This window comes from Platalea leucorodia, assembly GCF_965183815.1.
Source record: "Platalea leucorodia genome assembly, chromosome: 3".
Lineage (NCBI taxonomy): Eukaryota > Metazoa > Chordata > Aves > Pelecaniformes > Threskiornithidae > Platalea > Platalea leucorodia.
This window is the reverse complement of record NC_138825.1, coordinates 81,826,916-81,846,141: the sequence shown is the minus strand read 5'-3', so window position 1 is coordinate 81,846,141 and position 19,226 is coordinate 81,826,916. Positions and strand designations below refer to the sequence as shown.

General features: G+C 34.0%; 1 protein-coding gene across 6 annotated transcripts in view; it reads right to left on the bottom strand.

The window, feature by feature from the left end:
* ASCC3 (activating signal cointegrator 1 complex subunit 3) overlaps positions 1-19,226 on the bottom strand; it is a 284,668-nt gene that overhangs the window by 57,702 nt on the left and 207,740 nt on the right. For all 6 annotated transcript variants that reach the window (XM_082307043.1, XM_082307047.1, XM_082307044.1 and 3 more), the window contains 8 exons: positions 18,300-18,398; positions 17,661-17,829; positions 15,559-15,779; positions 14,120-14,205; positions 12,439-12,605; positions 12,158-12,303; positions 11,929-12,049; positions 9,791-9,933 (listed from right to left, as the gene is read on the bottom strand). In XM_082307043.1, the coding sequence (XP_082163169.1) occupies positions 9,791-9,933; positions 11,929-12,049; positions 12,158-12,303; positions 12,439-12,605; positions 14,120-14,205; positions 15,559-15,779; positions 17,661-17,829; positions 18,300-18,398 (1,152 nt within the window). The remainder of the gene's footprint in view (positions 1-9,790; positions 9,934-11,928; positions 12,050-12,157; positions 12,304-12,438; positions 12,606-14,119; positions 14,206-15,558; positions 15,780-17,660; positions 17,830-18,299; positions 18,399-19,226) is intronic.

The window sequence follows — 19,226 nt, the reverse complement described above, 5'->3', positions numbered from 1 at the left end:
GGTTTTAGTCTAAAAAAAAAAATCAAATACTATATTAATGATGGGGGATACAAAATGCACGTGACTTTATTGACACACTAAGTAGTGCGGATAAGGAAATGAAAATGCTGAAAATATCTTGACAGGTCTGGCAAATGCTATGCATTCTGCTCTGTGTTTGTTTAATGCAATCCCTAGTATCAAAGGCGTTAGAACTGGTATAAAAACATCGCAAATCCCTGCAACCAGTAACATAATAACAGTCATACAAAGTAAATTTGGCTCTCTCTAATGCCTATGAAAAGACAGACACAGTTCTTCAGTTTGGTAATTCTGCAATTATTATTCATCAAAAAAGTTTCCTATTCACATGCTGAAATGCAAATTAATTTTAAATTTATTTTTTTGAGTGTGAGTTTGTAATTTACAGACTCAAATCCTGTAGGGAAAACCCAACATACAATAAGTGTCTTCATTTAAAACTTTTAGAAGTCCAGATAAAAAGCTATTTTTTATTACTATTTTTTTTCAAATCTCATGTCAATGACTACTTGGAATCATTTTAACTACTACCATTTAAACTATATTTCTTGCCTATGTTTTCAAGTAGTAAAGTCCATAATAAGCTCATTTATTTCTGTAGGCGACCTCTGTGAAAAGCCCCTCACTAATAACGAGCAAGAGCTTTATAACTTCTGTCTTGTTTAGTGATTTTACCCCTCAATATTCCTTCTGTTGTTTTATTTCTAAGGCCATTTATTATTTTATGTGATTTTAATATAATTATAGCCAGGAACTTTCAAACCTCATCTCTTATTAGTGGTTTCCTGGTGCCACCAGCAGTGGCATGATGATATTGCATACTTATGGGCAGCATCATTCATGGTTAACCTAGGAGGTAATAGCCAAGGTTAGAGAAAAAATAGTAGTGCAGAACAAATTACTCAGGGTAACTGAAGAATTTGGACCAAGTATTCAGTCTCATCTTGGACTGAGCATCTCAAAGTGCTGAGATATGATACCTGCATGACTGCAGTGATATCTTCATTTCCACTTAGGACTCTGAGGTGTTGCACTTCTGATGTTAAGAATTGTAACCTTCTCTAAATGTTTCCTGGGTTCTATAATTCTCAGACCTTAATGTTAATAAAATTATTCACATATCTAAACCCAAGTAACATATCTCACTGGTATTACAAAAAAAAAAAAAAAAAAAAAAAAAAAAAAATCCTTAAAAGGTACAAAAAAAAGCCAGAGAATACAATGGCCCATATTCAGGATTTAAAAAACAAACAAGAAACAATATAGATTTTCTAAATCAATCAATTTTGTCAGGAAGAGCAAATTACAAAGCATTTCAAAAAGTCTATTTGCTGAAGTAGTATTGACTAACAGAACCAGAACTGATGGAAGTAACAGAGAATGCAATTTAAAAAAAAAAAAAATTGTTCAAGTTTTGGCTTGGTCCAATCAGTTTGATCTGTCAATGGAAGCTCCTAAACTTTATTTACCCTCACAACGCAGTTGACTGGATGTTCCTGAGAGTTTCCTATGTTATAAGACGTGTAAGGTTTGTTGTATAAACTGAGCTGGCATGTATAAAAGAAAAGGACGCTTACAGAAGAAGAGAGTGAAAGGGATCATAAAACACTGAATGGAAAGGAAGCAGAAATAAAAAAGCAATGAATTGAGAAGTGAAGAGGGGATAAGCCTATTTAGGAAAGGGAAACAAGAAGAGGGGTAGATAAGTAGAAAAGAGTAAAGAACTGAATGAAAGGAGGATATGTTAAAGGATAAAGTTTATCTATCTAGATGCAATCAGCAAACCTTTGATTTCTCTAGTCACCATGTAGACATGCGACTGCAGTGTAGACAACATGAATTATGGCCCATCTTAAAGATTTTTTCTTCTAAGACAAAAAAATAGCTCAATAAAATGAGAACCTGTATACTGTTTTCTTTGCAATTATGACCATCAACATACATTACTAAACATATTTTCAAACTTATTAATACTTTTTGTGCTATATATTTATGAAGTAGTACTAACACTGTACAGGCTCCTCATGCTTAGATAGACACTTTGAGAAATAATAGTTATATGTATACATTTGACAGGGAATTAAGATGAAAAAGTAGAAAACAGCACTGGTAAATATCAGAAAAATAAATGAAAAAATGAATGTATTTACATTTTACTCAATTTCTGCATTCAAAAATTGACAAAAGATATTATATTGCTGAATTAATTTTTCTCCTCCCCACCAAGAATCATCACCTTATGACAGTTATGTCTTTAATGTAAGGGAACAATCCAGTTTTAATGACGTTTATTTCATTATTCACATAAGCAGAATTTGGTATTGGGAAAATAATGAATCTAAACTCCCTTCTCCTTTAGAAGAGTACAGGGATCAAATTAGCTGATTTGGATTAGTCTATAGCAATTAGACTGCTCCTTCAGCACATGCGGTTTTACAGTGTTAGTTATTTTCAGTACAAAACCTGAGCTAAACCTTTTTGCCATGTAGTTGCCAGCATAAACCATCCTAAATTCACACTACTGGGAATTTATTCAAAGATGTTCTTCTTGCTTTTACAATCAGTGGTGGTTACTTTTTTTTCCCTCTGACTTGTATTACAGCGGTGGCCTGTGGTGCTGTTAGTCATACCTGCAAAGCAGTGTAATTTACCACAGGAAAACTAAAGAACCCTTAGCAGGAGAGCTGGCGCATGTACTACTATCCTGTCATTTTAGCAGCAGGGAATCCTAGTCATTTTTAGCTGACCCCTTACTTTCACATAAATCAATGTAATAAACACAACTATTTTACTCATAGGCACAATCCAAGGCTTAAAATTCTCATGACAATTTATTTAAAAATATAACACTCTCATGTCAGTATAGTGTAAGAATATTATCACTTTCTATTAAGAAATAATGTCACAATTAATAGGTTCATTAACCAGAAACAGTCATAGCATTGTGACTATAAAACAAATCTAACGTTTCTGCATTGTTATAACTTCATCGCTATTTATCTTTCTGAAAACAACTGTAATGTTAACTCATAAAAGGGTAAAGAAAATATATTTTATCTTAAGAACAGAAAAAGTATATTAAAAATAATATAAGGAAATATACATGGTACTGACATAAAAAAACCCTGTACAACACTTAATGCAGGGAACTTAATGCAAGGAGGGATTTTCCCCTGGACTCCAAGACAGGCAGGATTGGGCCCACGTGGAAATGGTTTTGCTATCCTTCGTAGATTTTTTGATGAACAAACAAAAATACCTCCTCTGCTTTCCTAACATTAGGCCGATCAGGAATCCACCTTTTAATAAAAAACCTTTGAAAACCAATTTGAGACTCTAGTAGCATTGCAAAATATTTATTATAAAAAATAAAGTTTATTTCTACCTTTTATATTCTAATCTCTGAACAAGCTAGATTTTTCTCAAACTAGTAAGTAGTCATTTTCTTTGTTCCTGCACATATGTAAACTGTTGAACCATTTACTTTAAGCTAATAGAACTTTTTTATATTTAAAATTTATTATACTTAAAAAGCTTTTGTAGAAAGATAGGATTCCATTTAAGTAGATACATTACCCTGTGCCTGAAATACATTCCAGTCAGAGTATAATTCAGCAAGTTGATGACAATGCTGGCTCCAAAAGAAAGGAGGAGACCAGATTGGACAAGAATGAGCTAACAGATTGTGCAGCCCAATTCTGTCCCTTTGAGTGTGATATATTGTTTCAAGATGCTAAAAACCCATACTTTCTCAAAGCATATCTGTTGTGCTGGTTTTCCCATTTTCACAGAATCCTCATTATTAGTACTCTGTACTCTTTTCAAAGCACGTCAGACTCAGACCATATGCCACTGAATAATGCTTATCAATTGTCTAAAATGCCCAATAGAAGAAAGATGTGCCAAACAAAAGAATCGTGAAAGTTATGAAGTCTTTTACAAAAATAATTACATATTTCACATCTGCTACAGATGTTAAGTGAAATAAAAACATCTCCTTGTTATAACTAAATGTTAATTTTTTATGACACACTTTTGTGTCATAAAAATAACATCTTGTAGAAGGAAGTTGAACTTCTATAATGAGTGAAACACTTAGAAAGCATTCTTGGGTACCCTCCTGATCTTTAAAGGCAGAAAAAAAAAGTCATCTTATAAAATTATTTTTGATGAAGAGTTGACATCCTCATACTCCAGAACTCATCCATACAAACAAGACGCCTAAAACAAATCAAATAAGATTATTCAAGAAACATTTTAAAATATGGTTTAAACAGTTGAGATATATTATTAAAACATATACATTTAACACTAAAAGTCTCATCTAAAAGACAGCAATATACCTATTCATGACATAGACCAGATTCTTCTATTCCTGTTTTATAGCACAGCATTACCTCAGAACAATATCATGGAAACAATAGGTTATTTGATTTAAAGGTTAGAGAAGGAAAAGTCATCTTTTGTCTTTTCACCAATTCTTGGGATGTTTGTTTGTTTGTTTTTTTTTTGGTTTTTGTTTATTTGGTTTTTTTAGCAATGCAAAACAGAATTATATGGCAAAATTTAATTCACTTTCATGCATATGTCTATGCATATTTCCACATAGTGTACGAACAATATACAAATCCATAATTAGCTCACACATGTTTATACACTCACATCTCTGAAATCGCAAAACCAGTATGGGCCTGATTCGTTCTTTTGGAGTCAATGAATGCCCTTCATTCAAGTGCCCTTGAATTCAGTGGAAGCTGGCTATTGCCTGGTATGGATGTTATTGAATATTACAGTAGGTATGTTTGTGCTAAAGGATTTTAGTTATTTCTAGAGGTTTCATAAAGAACAGTCTTAACAAGATGCAGATGGTGAAATGATGCACAAAGCAGAATGCAAAAATCATTGTGGTTAAAGTTAAAACTGTGTACATGGGTACATTTCTTCTCAGTTCTTGCACTGTAAATACAAAAAAAAATCCAAGTATCTGGCCAGGGAATAAATTTCTTTTAAAAAAACCCCAACAAACCCAAATACAAAAACACCCTGCTTGTTTGCTGGTGAGAACTGCATTCTAACTTCAAACAATAAACAATAAATACTACTTTGTACTTTTGTTTTAGGTTAAAACCAAAAAGCAGTAAAAACATTAGAGAAAAATAAATAAACTGAAAACTTGATTCTAATAAATTACATTGTAAAAAGATTGCAACATCTGCGGCCACCACAGATGTAAATGCAATTTCTCAAAGCAAAGGACTTGTTCCTCTTTAGTCAGCTCCTAATGTAGAACAGTGTAACTGATCTTACCCAAGGTTACCACCACAAACTGGTGGCACTGTCTGTTTCCAAAAGGATAATCTGAGCTGTTGTCCCTTTTAACAAGATAAGTAATGGGTCACAAGCTTGAATGTGACAGTCCTGGCTGACAGCTCCAAATTAGAATTTTATCTAGAGATTTTATATTTAAAAATCATCTCATGATTATACAAAAAAGCAGGGTAAGCATAAGGTTTTCTTTTTTCATTGGCACACTGGCATCAATGAAAATAAATAAAGAATTACTCAATTTACAAGGGCAGTCTTCTCTTTGAGATGCACTGCCTATTCACATTTCTGACATGATGCACCTGTGTCTCCTAAGTACAACTAGGATGATCTTTACAGAGTGATGTCTACTGAAGAGTCCTTGCAACTACTGCAAATGGCAAGGAAGGCAGCTTCAGTTGCTTCTTCACTCTTTGGTGAAAAATAAACTCTGTGTTGGGACTGCAAATCCTAAGATGGATAGAGAGCTCATTTTGGAAAGTGTATGCGCAATGCACATTACAGAAAAAAAAAACAAACCTCACCTCTAAGGCTCTAAAATAGGTAACAATTCTTTCTTCTTCAAGAGACTGCCCACTCATACTCTACTTTGGGCAAATTGTGGCAGTCCTGCTTAAATCCTGAAGGACTTCTGCATGTGCTATGCATAGCAACTGGCACATGTAGGGATGAGCTTTGAAGTATCAGCCACAAATCTCAGTAAGCAGGGCATTTCAACATCATGGGAGGCTTCCTTGATCAGACTAAACTAGACATGAGGTATCTGAATGGACATTTCTCCATAAAAAGCATGCACATAGCCTGAAACTTACTTGGATAGAATCTATTAAACAGATTAACTATTGTAGTGCAACAACAGATCCAGTAGAACTGGAAAACTTATCAGTACAAGAAACAGCAATTTTCATCACATACAATTCAGTCTTATGAAGACTGACTGCTGTCTCAACTTTCTGAATACCCTTCAACTTTCTGAGTACTGTAGGAACATGGGTATGAGCAGGAAACTGTACATCAGACATGAAATTTAAGAAAAGCATCCAGGAAGAATCATCTCTAAAACCGAATGGAGCTGCCTGTAATATAAATTTTCAGTAGATGGATGTAGAACAAAAGTCCTCGACTGTAATTCAGTTGCACCTGTTAGACTACTGACTCCTTTGAGGGAAAGAACATCCTGTATGATTCCTCCATGATCCAGGTATTCTGTTGTCTACTTTGGTGGCAACAGTTGAAGGGTTGTTTCTGTATGTCATTTATACATACAAATATGTATTCCAGAAGCTTCATACAAGTTCATGTCCTTTGAAATATAACTGATCTAAATATTGTCTGAATTTGACACTTGGAGCTGGGTGGCAGAGATGGGGGTGGATTTGCCTGTTATCGGAGAGTGCTGGTGAAGAGAAGTAGCCTGAAATTTTGTGAACAGTACCCTTCACATGCTGCAAATGAGAGCCTGGTTTGGCACTACCACTACAGGGAGAATCTCTAGAGAGAAGATGGGGGAAGCTAAGATGACGGCATAGCTGATAAGCAGGTACCAAAGATCCACTATTGGTCTCTCTTCCCCCACTCCAGTCTCTCCCCTGCAAGGCCTGAATCTCTCTGTTACCCTTACAGAAAAGCTGACATGCAGGGTAACAGAGAAAAATCACTTTTAATTGCTGTAAGAATCTGTGTCTACCTCAATATCCGCCTCCCAGATGTTATTATAGATGGCATTGTTTACAGCATTTTAAGAAGCCTAATGAAGTCTACCCACTAGGAAACTAATATAAACATAGACTAACATTTGGCCATTGTGTAGCAAAACCTATTACACCATTAAACAAAACTAACCAATGACTTCTCAAAGGAATCTTATGCCAGCCAAAATTGATGTCATAGAAATAAGGCTAAATGAAGAAAAATGCCAAGGCCTGTTGTAAAGCTTGTAAACTTTGTATACACCCATTTATGAAAAATCTTTTATATCTCAACATACTTCACAATTAACAATTATAAATACTTTGAAAATAAAGTAATTTGTCTGTAAGTTCTCCTAAAGGAACACTGGTTGGCAAAAAACAAACGTAAAAAACTGATAGGCAACAGAAAATGTTGTTTAAAGGCAACAACAATTTATTTCTCCTAACTGGTCCATTTTTATCCCATATGAAATTGAGAAACACTTGAAATACTTGGGCAAGTGTTTAAGATAGGGAATACCTACTATATAGTAGGAAATACCTACTATAAAGTATTCACTAGTTCTACTTTTAAAACTTAAAAATGCTATAGCAATACGGAGAGAACTTTGTCTATTTCACCTAGTCCAAGCTTGACTTTAATATGACTTGAAGTTAGAATTTTTAAATTAAAAAAAATTATTATGGGTAAAGAATTTAGCAGTGCCTACACTACGTATGCAGCACTACTAGAGCTTTGTCCTTTGCTTCAATGTCAAAGGAAACTCAGGCTAATCATGCTCATTTAAAACACAAAACTACAAACTGGTCCCATAATTACCTAAAGAAATGTCCACTTGAAATTGTGGGTACTTCAAACACAATTGTGTTCTGCATAATAGTGGTAAGATATAACAACTTAAGGCTTAATCCTCAGTCTTTTATATTTACGTAATCAGAACTTAATAACCTGGTAGGTATCTTATACTCCAAACATTCAGCTTATTAATCCAAATACAAATCATATGCAAAAGTTATGAAACTAATAAATGCAAAGTCTGCTTGTCCTTGTTGGCTCCTCTTTCAAAACCTTCAGAGGTATATTCTGAAACATATGAAATTCAAAGACTCCTAACAGAAAACCCTTTTCCAGCAAGGGAAGAAGCTTCAGTTACAGTTCTTTTCAGGATAGTAGTGGCTCACAGGACATGAGGAACCTATTCATGTTAATGCAAGTCATTTAAGGCAAGCTGCATGTTGCATATTCTAATTGTAGGTGAGATTACTAGAGGAAACTAGCACAAGGTACTAGCGTACTCTGCTACACACTAATAATTTTGATATGAAATGTTTCTCTTATGCTCAAGAAAACATTAAATAGAGGTTATACAGTTAGAAAAGCAGCATCAAATTGAGACATGTTTTTAGTACTAATAGTTTATCAGCCAAGACATCCATTTTCTCTTTTAAAATCCATCCAGATGTTATGCTTTATCTCTGAAAAATCACACTTTATTTTTTTGCAGAGAGCAAACAAAATCAAATAATCTCATCTAACAACCTATACTTTTTGGTATATAATATTTGGTATACAATTGTATAACTATTGATACAACTGTTGATATATAAATATTCATACAATATGCAATTTGGACCTTGTATTTATGAGTCATGCATTTTGCTGTGTTTTGATCCTATATTATCACAGAAATTCCTATGCAGAAGGTCGTAACCATTAGAAAAAGCTAACTTCCAAAATCTAGGAAATCTAAATATCCACCAAAAAAATTGTTTTGAAGCAATGATACACTATAATCAGGACCATTAGTCCAGAAGGAAATAAATAATTCTGTATTCAGAGCAGGTGCAGAACTGAGTGCAGTAAATAAAATCTAGTATACATTTTGAAGAATGCAGATAAAACAGAATATTGAATGGTTGTTTATTATTTGACCATCATTCACATTTTGCAAGAAATGAAAGAAGCATTTTTTTTAGAAACAATATAAGAAAATGTAAGTAAAGATTATATTGCTTGAAAAAGAACAAAAAAATAAACCTTTACTCCAGCATTGCTTAACATCTGAGTATTTGACTTTGTAATCTTTATGTTCTTATAATAGAGATATTGGCAGAAGCGATCTTATTTTTTTATAACATTGATTTATTTTATTGATACGCAAGACTGAAGCATCCCTAAACTGTTGGTTCTGCAGTATATCTATGTATGCATATATGTATGAATATAGATGGATAGACACATGTATATACATATGTACATATACACACACAGATATACATGCATATACATAACCCTCTACACATAGAGTTATCTTATGAGAAGGATGATTTTGTTCCTAAAACACTGAAAGAGATTTGGTTTAAATTCCAGCTCAACATCTATATGTCACAGATTTCCAGCTGTAAACTTTGGAGAACACTAGTCCTCTTTCTTTTATTCTTTCTCTTATCTTTGTATCAAAGACTTGTATCATGTGATATATGTTGTCTGGGACAATGGAACTAGTATTAATAATAGATATGCAGGAAAAACAAAGATAAAAGAGTTTGCATTATAAAGTTCAGATCTTGCAAAGATGCTTATATAGTCTTAATGCTGACACTAGTTTTAATACATATTGAAATTTAGCATATGCATAGCTGTTCCAATATCTACCCTCAAATGACTCTTTTGTTTTATATGTATTTTCTTTTCAAACAAACATCAGTAAAATAGAAGCAAAGCACAAATAACGCAGGTAAAATGATTCTACCTCTCTTTCATCCATCTTCAGCCATTGTTTGGGGTCATCCTCAGTGGCTAGGAAAGCTATCAGATCTAAGGCGGTAAGCCTTGTCTGACGTCTGGATGACACAAAAATAAGAACAGGCTTGGCTGGAGAATGACTCCGAATTGCTGTTGAGGAGAACAGAACTTGAGAATTAGGCCCTTTAACGACAAAAATTAGAGTTTCTCTTTGCAATACCTAGACAGCTGACATAGCTCTCTGCAAATGATATACAGGTATGTATACTTAGTCTCTATTCTGCCAGATAGATACAACTGAGGTGAGCATACATCATCTCTGAATCAAAGATCATACAACTATGTTTAGCTGAGTCTGAATTAATTCGCCCTGCTACTTCAGTGATCATTGTAAGCTAAAGATTTAAGAGAAGCAGTTAGGGAAAAAAAACTACGAAACCTGGACAAGCTTTCTAGACTTCAAAGCTTGTGAATTTCTCTATCTCAGCCTAGTAACCATGTTATGTTTTTTCTACCCTATCGGGATATGTTGTCTCAGGCTAAGTGCCATCAAGGTCCAAAACTTCCTTTCTGCCTGGCCCAGAGCTCAGACTGCATAAACTCATGTCTGCCTGCAAAAGATCACTTCAATCTACCAAAACCAGAAAAGGTAAAAAAGATAGAAAGTGACTTTTCAATAGCTGCTGTGAAAGGTGGGCATTATGGTACAAAATAAGTTTATTGTTTACTAATTAGTCTGATATATTTAAACCAATTACGTTTTAGGACTTTTTAAAAAAGCATTTTCTTGCTCAGCCCATGTTTGAGAAGTTTCAGGTTGCAACAAAATTTTTATGGTCTGAGGAATAAGTATTGCCATGGAAATGCTAAAATAACCTTGACTATATCATGTCAAACAAGTGGGGAAAAAATCCCTCAATAAATCATACGTCTACAGTTATTTTCTAACATCAGCAAGCACTAGAAGTATAAACAGGTGTACGTAGAATTTCAAATACTCTCTCTAAATCTCTTATAAATCCATTTGTGTGTTTTCTCATGTAATTCTCAATTCTAGCAATTAAATTTATGCATTGTTAATTTCTGAAAACTATTTCATACTATCCACCATCACATATTGTTCCTCAGTTCATGAATACTACCCAGCATGTGCTCCTGCATATACACACACTATACAGTTGTGAAATTATTGAAACAGGATAATTCATGTGTATTTATACCTTACAACTATATATGCCAATATATCTATATATTTTAAAAAGCCCAGCATCTAATGGATTTTTGTTGCTTCAGGAACAGGTGTGGCAGAACAGCCCAAGACAGATTTATTGTTCATTAGTGTTTTTGTACAATGCTCTTGTGGAGGTGTAAATAATCTGAGCTGTCAAGATTGGTCTCTAGTCCACAATCAATACTTTGCTTCTGTCATAAGGCTAATTAAAGCAGCTAAAAAGTCACCTCACAAATGTCACCTCACAATCAACAGCAGTTCACATTACAAAATTTATTTTGGAGGTTATTTTTAATTGATATAATAAATATTCCTTATGTAACCAAAGCAAAACATGTTCAAATAAAATACGAGAGTTTTTCTTAAATCTATCCTGCTTGCCAACTTTGTTAAGAATAAAAAATTGAAAACAGAAGCATATCTGGATGCACTACAAATTTTGAATTTTATGGTTATTGCTTTGAAACTAGAATCATAGGAGGTTAGCCTGACTTGCAACTTCTGTTCACAATTTTTTTAATGCTTACATACAGTGGTCCATATGAAAATACCTCAGCAAATTAATAATATGAGTGGTTTTATTACTTTCTAAATTTCAAATATTTTTACACAAATGTTTTTTTATGGTGTCAAACACTAAGAGAAAACACATTTTATTTCCCCTTCATTAGCACTAATTTTATTCTTCTGTTCTAAATACATTACATTCCTCTGTTATATGTTGCATTTCCAGCACACTTTATGTTTCAGACAAATAGCTTTGGGCCATTAGCAGAGCAGATTCCCCCTATACATGCCAAGAGTACATACAGTAACACATGTTATAAATGTGCTGCAAATGAACTGTGTAAAGTGCTCAAAGTCTTTTTTGCTTTTACAGAAAGAAGGAAAAGGTCTAGGAGCTTGTTGCTTACCCTGAAACGCAGGTTTGTTCATGCTAGCCATGCGAGGACAGTAATGCTGGCCAGGGAAGCCCTGAATGTGCACCTCCAGAGGAACCGGGCGTACTGATGGTCGGAAGTTGAACAGACCCATCTACAAGAAAACATTTTTCTCAAGTTTAACCTTGAATTATCTTATAAATTGCTATTTTGTTTTTCTGCAGCACAAATACATATCAATCTTCTGAAACATTTTTCATACCTGATTAATATTTAGCCAGTCAGCAAGGTCTCTGGCATTTGCTAAAGCAGTGGATAAACCAACTACTCTTACAGGCTTCTCGGTGTGAGATGAGATGAAGTTTGTTCGAGACACAATGACCTCCAATACTGGGCCTCTCTCATCCCCTAGTAAATGAAAAGTCCATTGAGAAACAGAGAAAAAGAAAAGGTTCAGATGTCAAAAAGTATATTCATGTCATAAGTACCAGCACACTTCAAATTTAGCAATGATTCTAATTAACGACAACAAAATGTGCTCACCTAGCAGATGGATCTCATCTATGATAAGAATGGAAACTTTCTGAACATAGCTTCTGTTCTGCCAGCTTCTGCTGACACCATCCCACTTCTCTGGGGTAGTAACAATCAGGTCAGCTTGGGCAATAGCTCTCATATCAGGAGTCACATCTCCTGTCAGCTCTACAACCCTGTAATCAAGAAAGACGGTGGCTTGGCTTTACAAAGCTTTAGAACATCCTAATGTTCAAATATTAACTCTTAAAAGAGAGAAGAAATGAAATTAAACAAAGTAATTTTGTTTCTGGTCAAATACTTCTAACAGGATTTTCAAAATTGTTTTAAGTAAATAAACCTGTCTCTTTGTTTTCCTAGCAAATACCACATAAATACGAAGTACCATTCCTCAGCAAAACCATATAAAAAGAAGAGGGCAAATATGAGTCCCCAACCATCTATGGTTAATTTTCCAAAATGAAGGTAACATAAGAATATTACTATGATATAATGTGAATCATAACATCCTGTCATAGCCAAGATGAAAGGTCTCTAGAAAGCTACCAAGTTGCTGCCTGCTGTTCTGTATAGATCTCTGGTTTGACTAACGAGGCTAGATTGCAGTGTATCTGCATTTGTTGGTGAAGTTCCATTAAGACTGGAGCAGAAATTATCCTCAGGTCATTTTTTGGGAAGATTAGCAGAGTTTTTCCAATTATTTGCCTTATTATCCTTTCAAGTTCTACAAACGGCATTTGAGATGATCCATCATTTTAGATTTAATATAATGGATTTTTGACATTTCTATGACACATTCTACATCCAGTTGAACATCTAATAAAAATTCCTCAAAGTAATGTGTATCTCCTGTTCAAAATTTCAGTCACAAGTACTAGAGTAAATTTCAAAAAAGGAAATATTACTGGAAAATATTTTAAAATTATGAGGCAAATAACTTATCCTCACAGGCCATTAAAATAGCAAAAAAAAAAAAAGCCAATTAATAAGACACTGCTATGATAATAGCAGGAATCTCACTGGTAATTTCATGTACCCAGAGTAGCATCTCTTTCTCTTGAAACCTGTGGTGCACTTTGAGCTTTAACTTACAAATAAAGCTATATATAGGAAAGGAAAAAGCCCTAAATAATGCATCCTATAGATAGAATTTTTAACTCAAGAAAGTATAATTTTGGAAAGCATCAACATGACTGGTACACATTATATGTCATAAGGTAATGGCTGAACTCCAACACCTGAGAAGATCAGCAAGAAATTAATGTTACCAAGGAATAAAATTATATCTAATTTATATATGAAGCACAATGTATGAATACTAGTATACAGTTCATGTAACTCATAGGAGTTCCTTATAGCTGAGGTTTCTAAAGAAAGCTTATTTTGGATTGCAGTTTCAATTTCCAAGGATACTGCAGAGAGAAATGTAAGCTTCATATTTGTTACACTGGCAAGTAATGAGAATGAAAATAGCTGGGTATCAAAGTGTATCTCTTTTTTAGTTTTGATTTTGCTATCACTACAATGACTATTGCTGGCATTTTTTATTTTTTAAGTACTAGAAATTTGAAGGATAGTATACAATCAAAACCTATTTTGAAATACTCAAAAGTATTCTGTAGATTTTACTCATACTTGATGGGCTGTTCTTTTGCTTCTCATTTCTCTGATTAGGTAAGGAGAAACATACTTTTTACCAAGTTTTTCTTCAATCCTAACTTTCCAGTCCTCAATTCTTTCACGGACGAGTGCTTTTAAAGGCGCAATATACACTGCCTGCAAAAGAAAAGTCACAAAACCAGAAGTTAAACAAGAAACCTTTATTGAAGTGTACCTACAATGAAAAAAAATATTTAATACTTGTGAGATTTGAACATACCCATTACCTATAAAATGATTAAGGCCCGAGTTCCTTAAATGACCTACAACAGTATTATATTGAAAATACTGCTTTGTTTGCTGAGCCATTAACAAGCAAAAAAATTAAGAAAGAAAAAAGAATAATTTCTTGAAATGGAATTATTTATCATACCATTTAATATCAAAACCCATTTGTATAAATAATGCCATTTTTTTGCTAGGACTATGAAATCTGCAAGCTAACATTCTAGAACAGAAATAATAAGAATTTCCAGCAAGCAATATCTTACCTGATTTCTAGTTATGTAGTTAAATTATTAAATAATTACCTAATAAATTAAAAAGGTGATTATTTTAAGCAAAATGTCACAATATTTTCCTCAAAGAAGCCTGCTGTGCAGAGGGGAATACCCTGACATGTAGAAACAATATTTATTTACAGATTTATGGTTAAAGCTTTTGAACATGAAGAAACTGCTACATGAAGAATTCACATACATTCTTCAAAATGTATAGCCAGGTTTTCAGCTTTATTAAAACGAAAAAGATGTATTCCTTTGAGAGCTGGCTATTTTGTAAGTCTGATAGGTAAGCTGAAAATGTACGAGCATCTTGTTTACCTTGCTTGGACTAACAAATTACATGAAGATATTGAAATTTCAAAGATGAATAAAGGATTTATGTGCATGATTTCTGTTAATTTCAAAGGTTATTCTTTGGTTAAATCTCACAGTCAGATACAAATATCTTTCCCAAAGGCTTTAAAGTTAAAATGTAGTTAACTAGGACAAGATGGCTAAGTCAAGATACAGATATATATTCACTTTGAAAACAAAACCCCAAAAGCTGAGTTGTTCAGCTTTTAGACAATTTAAGAAATAAAACACAGGGGGAAGCTGGAAAAGAAAATTGGCTTGTAGTAATTAATTATAACTTATTTGTTTAAATAAGAGAGAGACTGGGCTAGTTGTATTTACATGGCGGGGAACTAACAGCTATAAAACAGTACTGCTGCTAGTAGAAGGAGATTAAAGCAGGAAATGCAGGTAAGTACAGAAAAGGAAATCCATCATGCCTTTTTTAGACTTAACTCTAGTTGTACACTGATGAATATATAAAGTAGAAATAAAAGCATAATGTACCATTTTGAATCCAGACAGGTATAAATTGGAGAAAGCAAAATTCAGGTTGCCATAGTCTTTTTCTAGGCTTTTGTATTGCTGAAAACATGCCTACACAAAATGATTCTAGTAAACCTATTTTACAAACCTTTGATGTGGGATACTTGTTAAAAACTCTAAAGATGGCTAATTCAGCTGCAACAGTTTTTCCAGAACCTGTAGGTGCTCCAAGAAGAACATTACAGTCTGTGTGATAAAGTGTATGAAATATCTGGGTCTGGATAGGGTTGAAGTGTGTGAATTTGTACAGGACTTCATATTCCCGATGCCCCAAGGCTGTGATAGGCAAAGGCTGAAGATCTAGAAGCTCTAAAAACACAAAATAATCATAAGTGCATGACGACATGCCATGACATAACATAGTTTATTATGAAGATAAAGATATTAACCAATACTTTAGTGGAAAACAACTTACATTGGAAATTGTTTTACTTAATATCTCATATGACACAGAGTCCACATTTGGGTTATTCTTAACTTCGATAAGGAATATGAAAAGTTGATTTTATAGCTCTGAAGTATTTCTGCAAGTACTGTTGTTAGTATTCTGACAGCTGTGAACGAGCCATTTGCATTTTTACCCAGTTGTAGTAAGTTCTAAACCCACTGTATTAGATTATATGTATGTCCAGCTTCTTATAACAGAATGTGGAGTAGGAGAACAGCATAGTCTGTGTATTTCAGATTCAAGGAAAAAATCTATTTAAGAAGGAAGGATTCTTTGGAGTGTCTAAGTTGATGGAGTAATACAAATCAGATGAGTACAACTAAATTTTGTATCTAATCCTTTAAACATGTAATTAAAGACATAATCTTAATAAATAAACAAACAGCCTTTCAATATATGATTCTCAATATATCTTGAGGGCATCTGCTATCCCAACAATTAGAGATTGTGGAATTTGGAAGATGATATATATAACCAGATTGGATTTGGAATCCTACCAAATTAAGGAGACTGCAGTGATTCTGCTATGCAGATGCTTGCTTTGAAGTTTGGGTTGTTTTTTTTTTGTGGCTGGAGGTCTCATTGTCTTTTCAGAGTGCTTCACATTAAGGTATGATATGGGAGTCATAAAATCTACTGAGGCAATGATGGCTAATATTCTTCACATGCTTTTCACTGATACCTTATGGCTGTTTTATCATTCCCACTGAAACTGTGATTTCTTGGGCTCTGTTGAGGAGAAAGAAGTTTTTTTGCCTAGCAGGGCCTCTACGTACTTCATTGTTGAGTGGGAACCAGATGGGAATTGAAATCAATTACCATAAATCCTAGAGGCTCCATAACTGGTGATGTGTAAATATCTTTCTGTTTCTTCTGAATAGTAGTCAGTGATCAGTCAATTAGATAAAAAGGTTACACATGCTTTTCCAGACAGCTTAGGTACAGTATAACAATAGCTAAACACTTCACAAACACATGTGAATTTATGCATGCCAAAGGACAACACCGTATGAGAACTGAGTATTTCTGAAGGCACTCACTTCATAGACGGCTGGATGAGCCAAATGTAATTACAGTGGAAAGGTTTTACAATGACATCAGGCACAATGAATGTATAAAGCAATTTATGTATCCAGAAAAAAAGAAGCAAAACACAAACATATGCTTCTGTGCCAAGTGTTAAAAAAGGAGGGGGAGGGGAAGGGCATGACTTGATCAGCAGTGCTGAGTTGAAATGTGATGTTCGGTACTGTAACAGTGCTTGCTATGATGAATTTATTTTAGTAAAAATAGTAAAATGTTTCACATTTTCAAAATTTTAACTGTTTGCTTTTTCCTTGCTCAATGCCAGTTATAATACAACCATCCACTCTAAGATTATTTTTAACCAGTCCAGAAGAAATGTAACGCTTACAAGCGCCAAGATAAAACATACTGTAACACAGAGATTTGCTTAGTTTTATCTGATGGTTTCAATTTTCCTATGGTTTATAGAGAACCTGAGGTAACTAAAAGGCTGGTATTATGTTGAGATGAAATGAGCTGCTTTTTGTTCAGGAATTTAAAATTTTGGAGAGCTTTAAAGATACTGAAAAAATGGTCTCAATAATACAAATATATAACAAAGTGAAATTCCATATACTTTTCTACGATGACGCAGAAGTTGAGATTTATTGCACTATCATAAGGAAAATCAATATGAGCAAGATGAATTAAAACAAAATGATCAAATTTGAAGTTACCTGTGTGGGGTGGATGTCTCTCTGGAAGAATCAAATGTTGAAAATTTATAATACATACAGCCTCTGCTCCTAGCCATCTATCGGACACAGCTCGAATGTAATATTGAGAAGGAAGAGGTTCAAAAATCGGGATTGTGAACACCAGCAGTTGAGGTTCTTTAGTAATGACCTAATGCAAACGTGTAGGGAATAATTACTGCACAGACAAATCAGTAACTGGAAAAATCATAGTTTGCCTCACTTCCATAAGCATTACCAACACAAAGCAATAAAGTACGTGTGCAACTCCATGTGCAAAATGTTTATAATATATGTCACCACTGGGAATGGATTTTGTTTCCATGTACTTCAAAAGATAAAAATAAGGCTGGCTCTTCATCTTTAACAGTCAAAAGCATTACAGTCTTTCTTTTTTCACCTGGAAATAACTGTCCCAACCAAAGGAGGAGGAGAAAAAGGGACACCTGAGATTAGAAAACATCTTTATGGAAGTCCAAGCCTATCACATACTTCTGAAACTGAAAGCTGTGCTACTGATTTGAAAATCTGCTTAGGTCAAAATACTGTTTGACCTTACAAATCCACATCTCACTAATTTTATTTTTGTCTTGCTATGAGATTCTGAATAAAGTCCATTACCTGTTTTTTTTGAATGATGAAGTACTCTGAATGATAAATGTGATCATTAGTAGGGTCTTCTACCCAAATCCACCAGGGCTCTCCAACAGTGCCGTGTACCTTTAAGAGCAGAAAAGATAACTTTGTTATAGTTGTAATGACATCCTCTAGATTTGCTGGGTATATCAGATCTATTTCTAAATCATATAGGCTTACAAAGGAATACAGAAATACAAAAATCAGAGGTAAGAGCAATATAACATTTCTAATTAGATCAGTCTGCTTAAAGATTGTGTTTCAATAAGAGTTTGCTTAAAGTACGTATAACATAAATGGACGCGATATAAATGCAACTGAAGCTAGTGCGTCAGCTGTTTATAAATATACTGAACTCCCAGGGCTTCCTCTAGGCTCCTAAAAAAGGACTCCTCCTCCTTTTTCCTCCTTGCACTTCTGTCTTCAAATTCCGTACAGAGGATTGTCTTTTGCTATCCACTGCTCATTTTTCAGTCAAAAACATTCTCTCAGGAAAAACTGGACACTGAATTGTGTCTCTCTCCTCTCTCTCTTCCCCTCTTCTCTAGAAAGATACAGTAAGTGGATTCAGAAGGCTGTAGATCCAGTCAGTGGTACAGGTGAAGTGAGAAGAACATAAATAGAGCTGTCTCTTGATGATTCCTATGCCATCTGGCAACAATTTATTCCATCCTAGATTTTTGTTTCCTTTGTTGTGTACCGTATTTTGCAATGCCAGCCACAAATCATAGCTAGGTGGGATGCTCAGTTAAGAATTTTGTTTCTTTGTCAGAATAAATGTCTTGTGCCAATGTGCAAACATTTTACTTAAATATCTAGGAAAAGAAGAAAAATGCATAGTAAGGGAGTATGGAAAACATACTATTAAATGAACATAGATTTCTGATGTTTCTGATGAGGACGGTGATAAGG